The following is a 9455-nucleotide window of genomic DNA, read 5'->3' as shown; positions in this document are numbered from 1 at the left end:
TGGCTTGCAGCCCAGTGCTCTCTACCGTCTTCCAGCGGAGCCTCAGATGAAAGTAGAGCAGCCTGGCGCTTGCTCCAAACCCTGGCTTGGCTGCTCGGCCATGATGCCATTACCCTTTATTATCCCCAATGGTATGCAAAGCGGGGCAGGTCTTCTTTATTGGAATTCAGATCCAAAAGTTATTGGAAATGCATTTTTAGATCCCCAGAACTTAGTGATGTGTTACAACACTGGGTGACACTAGAGAATGGCAAAGGTTGCAAAATAACCAAACCTTGCTCTAGCCCCGAGTGACAGTCTTGTTCCCGGGCTACACCTGCTCTGAGTTTGCGTTTCTCCATGTGTGGACTCGGTTGTGTTTCATGTTCTCTCTGTACCTTGCTCTGCAAAGCCAAATGGCAGTTCCTTGGGTGGCTCCTGGCTCTCCCAGGGAACTAAGCTGAAAAGCAGTCGCTCTTTTCGGCTCAGCACATGCTAAGGCGATAAGCTACACTCTTTGGATCCTTCAGGGAGAGTCAGACTTTCCTTGGGCCAAGTGACACGGGTCTTGTCCAGTTCTTTCCTCCCAGCAGGCTCCAGCTATGGACGTGTGTCTCAGCTCTGCGCAGCAGTCCCTGTGCCTGGGAGAGGCACCGAACTCCCCAGGTGGCTGGTTGGAGGAGGAGGAGGGGGCTCTCCAGGAAGATGGCACCAGGGGACCCCCAGGAGGTAAACTCCTTTTCTTCACTGCCACAGCTTTCCTCAGTTGCTTTCCTAACGATGACATTTTCAAGTTAACTTCGGCCGCAAGAATTTCCATTTCCTTTTAACTCTAAATTCTTACCACAATGAAGCATGGTTGACAACGCCTTTGTGTGTAGACTGAAACATCACCCCGATTTTCTCATTCGCTTTATCAAGTCTGCAACTTTGTTTTATCTTGTATTTAAATCTGAGATTGCCATATGTTTGTAACAAGAACTTTAAAATATAGTTTGTTCTTTGCCGAAATGCATTCCAGCAGTGTGATGGACCCTTGTCAATCACGGTGCATTTCTCCACTAGGACAGCAGAGTGGCAGTGTAGCTGCATTTCTGGGCACAGCTTCAGAAATACATAAATAACAGACATAAAAATGGTATCATAAGCGCCATTTAAAACACAATCATTTATAGAGTACAAATATGTCTTAACTCTACTAAATGAGCATGTTATTTATTTTTACTGACTCATTTACATAAAAATGCAACTCTACCTTCTCTCTCAGATCTGATCTCTGAACTAGCAGGCTAGCATAGACAAAATAGATGAAAATATTTAAAGTGCTGCAGTCATACAATTTTCTGTGTTTGTAGAACTTCAGGGGGTCTTATGGGAAAACATTTGTAAGCCAGTGTTTCTTAATAATGTTGATCAGAAAAGTACACCGTTAAGCTCATTCTTTGTCAGTTTACTTACTTGTGAAGGGATGAGCTATGCAAAATCAATCCACCAACTTTTCCTACAGTTCTGAGAGAAAGATAAGTCCCCAACAGGCCGTCCTTGGGAGGAAGGGAGGAAGGTGCACCTGAGCAGAGGGCAGGGGCGCAGGGGCTGGCAGGTGCTGGCTGCTGTCAGTCTCCCACCCCAGCAGCATGCTGGAGATGGCATTGAATTTCAGGAATTCTGGTTGCGGAACATGCCATATTAAAATTTAGAATATATAGACTTAGAATTCAATAGATTATATTAAAGGCAATTGTCTATTAAGAAGCCAAAACAATAAATGCTCAAAGCTCCTCAGCAGTTACTTTACTCCAGTTCACTCTCAGCCATGCTCTTGAGGTGGTTTCTGGGGGCTGGTCTGTGTGCAGGCAATATCGCTGGGCCGTGTGCGGCTGCCTGTATTTCCCCTCAAGTGGCAGAAGTTGAGACTCGGCCACGGTGGGAGTATTTGCACCAGGGCCTTTGCCAGACACTACAAATCAGGGCTTTTTCCGTCTCTCACATGTGGCTGCTCCACCTGCTTCAGCACAGGCGGCCTGTCCTGGCTTCTGCCTCTCAGCCCGCGGGTGAGGAGCTGGCCCTCCTCGGTCACTCAGAAGTGCCGGGCTGGTTTTGTTCAGTGTGCATCGCCTCCTATGACAGAGGCAAGTGAAGGCCGAAAGTCTCCTCCTTACCTGGCAGCCTCTGACCACCCCTGACAGGAGGGCATGTGACAGCAAAGAGCCCAGTCTCAGGCCACATTGGCTATTTATTGCCAGGCACCTACCAGCTCAGGGAAGCTCACCTTTTTGAGATTCCTCTTCCAAGTGGTAGAACACACAAAGGAGAGCCATGGCCATGAGCAACACTGGGCAGAGCTCAGGGCATTCTCTGCTCATTTACAAATGACTCACTTCACCCGTGGTCAAGGATCATCTCCTAAGATACTGCAAATGATACTTCAGTAAAGTACAATGAAAAAGGACAAAAAGAAATGAAACCTACATAGACATTTCTGGGCCCTTTCTTCATAATTATCCTCAACGGACATCATCAACTGGTATTTCCAATGCTCACTGCACATTCCCGTACTGATGGGTCAGCCTCCCAGCATAGAGCCACTCGGGTGCACTCTGAAATCAGTGATGTCGGAAATAGCTGTGGGACCTGCCTGCGAGGGGCGGCCTGCAGATCAGCTTTCTTCCAAGGCTCACTTTCCAGGTATCCACATCTCCCTCTTCCACCTTGAGTGGCTACTTCTGATGAGGGCGCTTCAGATGTTAACCGACAGCTCTTCTCTCAAGCCCACATTTCACTGCTGGTTAAAGATCTTCTATCGTATCCCAGGCAACAAGGCAACTTTCCTGCAGATAAAACCAGTCCCTGGGCTAGGAAACTCCTCCCTGCTAATCCCTTCCCAGCGTCCACAGCCCCCCTCCGCCCCCACCAGGCAGGGTCCCTGAGTGCGCATGCGCGCAGCATCCTCCCTCCTGACACTTATACCCGCGGCTCTTTTACTCTGAAACCTTCTGGGAAACGCTTAACCATGTGCGATTCTGTGATGTCAGCCCCGTCAGGCGCTCTTCCCCTCATTTTATCTGCTATTCGAGAGCTGCTATCGTGGGTCATGGGGGTTAAAGGAGTATTTAAAGCCTTAGTAACTTAATAGCCAGGTCTCATGTGACAGCCGCCCCACTCTATGGCCTGTGCCTTTTGAGGGGCAGTTGCGGGAAGGATTTTGGGAGCTCGCGGCAGTCAGCGTGTGGGAATGTTACTTCACGTCAAGATCTAAAAATAGCCCGGTTCGTGTTCACCTAGATCCTCCTTAATTGCAGAGAGTCTGCTCTCAGGTGCCATTTTCCTGATAATTTCCCTTTCTCCTGACCCAGAACACAAGTTGGGGATGGTCTTCACCTCTTCAGCAGAAGGGAGAAGCCAAGGGCCTCCTTCAGTATTTTGCTGCATGATGAAAAGGTCACATCTGAACCTTGTGTCCCATCCCCTCATAGAACACAGTTTGGTGTTAATTGCAGACACTGGTTGATGGCACTGCCCCACTTGGGGAAACATTGCTGGTCTCCTCCGTCTTACCCAGTGTAGGTTCACCCCGGATCGATGGAGCATGAAGCCTGTCTTATTTTTGTGCTTCACAGACGCTAACAACATAGAATCGTCTCTTCGTAGCCTCCAGAAATTCGTTCCGACAGATTATGCCAGCTACACTCAGGAGCATTACCAGTTTGCCGGCAAGAAGATCGTCATCCAAGAGTCGATAGAGAGCTATGGAGCTGTGGTGTGGCCAGCGGTGAGCGCATGGTGACGTTTGTGCCCTTAGTCTTTCTGAAGATGACAGTTTTGTACATCTGTGTTGCTGTGGGCAGGTGGCCACCTACTTCTATCTCTTGTGCTTCTCAAGTTGAGGATGGATTACCTGGTCCCCCAGAGATGCTGGTGGTGTGCTTGGACCCCAAAGAAGCATAGCATTTCCTTCGGAAGCATTGGTTTTGCTTTAAGCGATGTTCCTTAAACAATATTTTTATGTTAAACAAACCTGACCTTATTGGGAAGTAGAATGCAGCATGAATACAATTGCTAAGTAAAAAAAAAAAAAAAGAATATCAGGAATTTAGAGTTTAGACTTTGCCATAGGCACCTTTGGGTCACACCCACTGGCTCTTGGCCATCCATACCTCCTTGACTTGATGGACATTTTCACAGAAATATTTAGGAGGTATTATTCCACCTGATGTCACCCCTGTGACGGCCCAGCAAGGATGGTGCAAGAATGGAGGAAAACCTGCCATTTTCAAGCTGCAGGGGCCCAGGTGCTCACTGCACCTCCAATTGCCTCCATTTCCACATTTGAAACCTGGAGTAGAGGTAATGTCTAGTTCCTGACATGGTTATAACAAATGCAGGGCTACACGTAAGCCTACATTAATTGTAATTATTAATGCAACACTATTCTCACCTCCTGACTAAGGACAAGGGAGTTCAGAAAGCTTCCTTGGCTTGATGATAAAGCCATTCTCCTGGGGCACACATGGCTCTTTCCACCTAAAGGCTGTCAGCCTGAGCTTAGAAAGGCTCCAGAGCAGAACTTCTCAGCCTTTCGGTTCTGAGTCACACTGAGATCTTATTAAATGCAGACTGTGATTCAGGTGTGGAATGGTGTGAGTGTGTGCATGTCTGTGGTCCTGCATGTCTTAAAAACTCCCCAGTGAGGCACATCTCCTGGTCCAGGATCTCGAGCAGAAGTTCATGACAAGAGGTTCTCAGGAGCTGTCCAGGCAGTCCTGGGAAGTGGTAGCAAGTGAACTGGGAGAAGAGGAGCCAAAGGGTCCCCGGTTTTTAGGGTTCTGCTCCCTTCTAAGCAGAACCTTATTCATGAGTATGATTCTCTTCAAACAAAGGCTTTCTTTTGCTTTAATAAGTTTGATAATACCTAATGCCTTCCGAAGCTTCCTATTCTAATGCATTTAGCAAATAGACAACCAGAGCGGTGGTAACAGATTAGGAATGGAAACGGCACATTTGTCCACTCAGTTGTTTTACGCTAAGGCCTCAGCCATTTATGCACCCAAACCCACCTCTCTTGGGATCCCCTGAAAGCTTTAGGAGAATCGCATGTCAAGTGGGAAGACCCTCTGGGTGCCTGCAGGGGCGGAATCTGTGAAGGAGCTCCTTTTAGAGTTTGCTCACAGGGCTAAGAGGGATGGGTGTTTGTCATGTCAAAAGTTGTAGCTGTTCCTGAGAAGGCTTTTATCTCCAGATGACCTCTGACTGGGGCCAGACCCTCCTGGAGGACAGGGCAGCATGTGTCCTCTGGCCATGCCAGTGACACTCTCCTCTTATTGAATGCCTTCACAGAAAAACTCAACTCCTTCCTCAAAACTCCCCTTCTCAACTCTGAGTGCCTTGCCAAGTGCTGCAGGTTGGTGCTATTTGACACCATTGTCTCACCAGGTGGCCTCACCTGGAGTGCCCCGCCCCCTCATCTTTCCACACTTGGCTCACCTCTCCCTGGCACCCAGAATGCAGCCCTGACTCCCAGCAGCCTCTATCATGTGCTGCCCCCAACCTGGTATATATCTATCTCCCTGAAATCATTGCAATTAGTTTATAATTGGTTTGCTTACCTCTAGCTCTGCCACCAAATACCTTGGCAGTAGAGAAAAAGGTGATATTCATGTTTGCATGTGTCCATTCCCTATGCACACATGAGGATGAAATAAAGTGACTTATGGGGTAAAATCTGCAGTACTAGCCTTGTTACTGGCAATCATAAGTGGCAGGTCTGGAATCACCCTGGCCAACCTAGACTAGAACCTGGAGTCCAGAGGCAGAAGAGCATATCTATATCTGGGGCCAAAACATAAAAACCAATTATAGAGCTCAATAGTTTTTCATCTCAATGTTCCTTCCCCAGTGCTAGGCTACTTAAATAACTTTCTTATGCACAGTTGTTCTTGTTCTCTCTAGCCCAGGGCATTGCTAGTGGACACTTCCTTTACATAAATAACGCCTGGAGAAGCAATGCAAATTGAACATTCATTTTCTCTTTCCAGAAATGTCAGGACGGGGCTGGGGATGTGGCTCAAGCAGTGGCACGCTCGCCTGGCACGCGTGCGGCCCGGGTTTGATCCTCAGCACCACATACAAACAGGGATGTTGTGTCCGCTGAAAACTGAAAAATAAATATTAAAAATTAAAAAAAAAACCCAGAAATGTCAGGACAAGGTAGAGACAGAATAGAATGAATAAAGGAGAGAGATGGTTGGTTTCATGTATAATGAACAACTTGTCCATACTCAGAGTGTGGTCAGCAGGCCAGCAGGCTGGCTTCACTGGGAGCTTCTCTAGACATGCAGAATTTTGAGACAGAGCTACAAGAGAAGGATCTGCATCTTTAATAAGCTACCCCGGGGCATTTGTTGGCACACTAAAGTTTGAGAAGCACTGTTTTTTTTTTTTTAAATCCTTATTTGTTATATATAACAGTGGAATGCATTACAATTCATATTATACATATAGAGCACAATTTTTCATATTGCTGGTTGTACACAAAGTATATTTACACCATTCACATCTTTTTAAATGTACTTAGGGTAATGATGTCCATCTCATCCCACCATCTTTTATACCCCTATGCCCCCTTCCCTCCCCTCCCATCCCTTTACCTTATCTAGAGTTGATCTAATCCTCCCATGTTCCCTCTCCCAACCCCACTATGAATCAGCCTCCTTATATCTGATAAAACATTTGGCATTTGTTTTTTTGGAATTGGCTAATTTCAATATTCTCCAACTCCATCCATTTACCTGCAAATGCCATGATTTTATTCTCTTTTAATGCTGAATAATATTCCATTGTGTATATATGCCACATTTTCTTTATCCATTCATCTACTGAGGGGCATCTAGGTTGGTTCCACAGTTTAGCTATTGTGAACTGTGCTGCTGTAAACATTGATGTGGCTGTATCCCTGTAAGTATGCTGTTTTTAAGCCTTCTATACTTTGGGTATAGACCAAGGAGAGGGATATCTGGGTCAAATGGTGGTTCCATTCCCAGTTTTCCAAGGAATCTCCATCCTGCAGAAGCGCTGTTCTGATAGTCTGTTTCTTTGATGAACCATTTAAGAAAACAAGAACCCAAGAAACAACCCAGTTGTCCAAGATAGCACAGTCCTAACGAAGCTGAATTTTGATTGATTGGGAAGAGAAGTTTTCAAGTTGATACAACACTCTAAATGCAGCTGCAGGCCCAAAATGATGAAATCAGGGGAAGAAGTCGCTGTTTAGCTACATCTCCCCAATTTGTAAGAGCTGAGCTAATCTACAGATCTCCACCCCCTGCTTTTTTGGGGGGAGGGGGGGAATTGGTCATAGCTAGTATAGTCAATTTAATGAATTTGTTTCTCCAGTTTGTGACATGCAATTTATTATAACTTTTATGTTCCAGGGGTCTAAATATGGCATTGAATGAGATTTTGGTTCTTTTGAACCCTTCAATAAATAGAAAATGTCTTTCAGTCTTTAACTCTGAGGGTAGAGGGGTTGCTCCTGGTGTCCAGTGTTCCAGTTCTCAGGTGAAAGTCCTGGTTGTTCCTGTGTTTTAGGCTACAGCTTTGTGCCAGTATTTGGAAGAACATCAAGAGGAGTTGAATCTCCAAGATGCCAAAATCCTGGAAATTGGTGCTGGACCAGGCCTTGTTTCCATCGTGGCCAGTATTCTAGGTTTGTTCCTTCCTTCCTTCCTGATCGTGTTGTAAAAGACCTTCACGGTGACAATGACAGAGTGCTTTTTGTGTGGCAGGCAGGCTGTGGTAGGAGCTTGGCCACAATTTCACTCACTGTATCTCCCCAAAATGCCATGCGCCAGGAATCGTGACTGTCACCTGCAGAGATGACCGAGTCCTGGAGAGGCTGAGCAACTCCTCGAGCTCACCTTGTTTTCAAAGTGACTAAGTTGAGAGTCCAGAGGTGACTCTGAGCCCTGGAGGTCTTCACCTCAGGAGTGGGGTGGAGGGTTTGCAGTTACTGACATCTGGGGGCGGGGGAGGGAGAGACTGGGGAGCCTACTAATCACCTTGCTGTGTTCAGAATCGGCCCACACACAAGAAAGAACTGTCCAGCCTGAGCTATGGCAAGCGCAGGCCGAGGGCCTGGTTCTCTTATGATCTCCCGGAGTGTATCAGTACTCTGGCCGCCCGAAAGTTTCCAGGTGATTGTTACCATCTCTCTCTCATTTAGGAGCTCAAGTCACAGCAACGGATTTACCTGATGTCCTGGGAAACCTTCAGTACAATCTCTTAAAAAATACCCTGAAATGCACAGCACATCTGCCTGAAGTGAAGGAACTGGTGTGGGGGCAAGACCTGGAGCAGAACTTCCCCAGGGCAGCCCTGCATTACGACTATGTCTTGGCCTCCGACGTGGTGTACCACCATTACTTCCTGGACAAGCTGCTCCTCACCATGGTGCACCTTTCCCAGCAGGGGACCGTGGTACTTTGGGCAAACAAGTTCAGGTTCAGCACAGATTATGAATTCTTAGATAAATTCAAGCAGGTTTTTGATACGACTCTCTTAGCTGAATATCCAGAGTCAACAGTCAAACTTTTTAAGGGGACATTAAAATGGGACTAAATAAAACAACTTGTCTTTCAAAATGAGTCTCTTTTGAATCATGTTAGAAGTGGCACAGGCAATCGGATTCACAACTCGTGAACTTACAAGATGTAACTTAATACTAAAGCAACTTTAAATATATTTCAGATTATTTGAATAATAAAATATCTACAGAGAAAAACATAACATGAAAGTAATTTTGTTGACTTGCAAGAGTCTCAGTTTGTGTTCAACGGGTCTGACACGAGTAAGTTAATGAACAAAGGGATTTCTCCCTTGTTTCTGCTGTTGAGCTCAGGTTTTGCACTTGTCAACATACTTTTTCACATGCTTTTTGACACTGAGCTTGAAAAGGTCATTATAACAGTTTGAAGAAACTACTCATACAGATTTTAACTGTAGCAAAGGGGAAGAATTTTGAGTGATAGAAAATGTATCGGTTTCACATTGATTAAAAGTAGAAAATACAGAAACTGCTGGAATGAAGAAACAGGTTCTGTCTTAGGAACTTCTTAGGAGAATTTGTACAAATCCCCTCCCTTTGTGTCTATTACCTGTGACAATTTCAAGGTGAACTTCTTGATTGTCTTGTTTCTTTGTAATTTTATGATCAAAGTTCTTAAATATTATGAAAGAATGGAATTTTTAGTCCGATAAAAGCTATAGAAAATTAAAAAAAAAATAACATACTTAAGAAATTGAGCTTATCCTTTGAGATAGGGAAGAATTTAAAACTCTCAGCTACCACTGTTTCTTTCTTACTTTACACTGGAGATTTTAGCTAATGTGGTAAAATAAAGAAAATAAATAAAACAGAAGAACTAAAAACTGCACTATTCACAGATGATGATGATTGTGCTGTGCCAGGCTAGCAAACTTTC

General features: G+C 45.4%; 1 protein-coding gene across 1 annotated transcript; it reads left to right on the top strand.

Moving 5' to 3' along the window:
* The first annotated feature begins 581 nt into the window (after positions 1–581).
* Mettl21c (methyltransferase 21C, AARS1 lysine) lies at positions 582–8592 on the top strand. The gene is made up of 4 exons (XM_027938785.2): positions 582–708; positions 3597–3748; positions 7564–7681; positions 8198–8592. Exons 1-4 carry the CDS (start codon positions 582–584, stop codon positions 8590–8592), a joined length of 792 nt encoding a protein of 263 aa, XP_027794586.2.
* The last annotated feature ends 863 nt before the right edge of the window (positions 8593–9455 follow it).

Source organism: Marmota flaviventris, chromosome 4 (genome assembly GCF_047511675.1).
Source record: "Marmota flaviventris isolate mMarFla1 chromosome 4, mMarFla1.hap1, whole genome shotgun sequence".
NCBI lineage: Eukaryota > Metazoa > Chordata > Mammalia > Rodentia > Sciuridae > Marmota > Marmota flaviventris.
This window is presented reverse-complemented; position numbering and strand designations above follow the sequence as displayed.

What these genes read in the sequence shown, in the direction of transcription:
- Mettl21c (XM_027938785.2), top strand. Translation starts at nt 582, where the DNA reads ATGGACGTGTGTCTCAGCTCTGCGCAGCAGTCCCTGTGCCTGGGAGAG. An exon ending in CACCAGGGGACCCCCAGGAG is followed by an intron (nt 709 to 3,596) that starts GTAAACTCCTTT and finishes TGTGCTTCACAG; the next exon opens with ACGCTAACAACATAGAATCG. An exon ending in GAGCTGTGGTGTGGCCAGCG is followed by an intron (nt 3,749 to 7,563) that starts GTGAGCGCATGG and finishes CCTGTGTTTTAG; the next exon opens with GCTACAGCTTTGTGCCAGTA.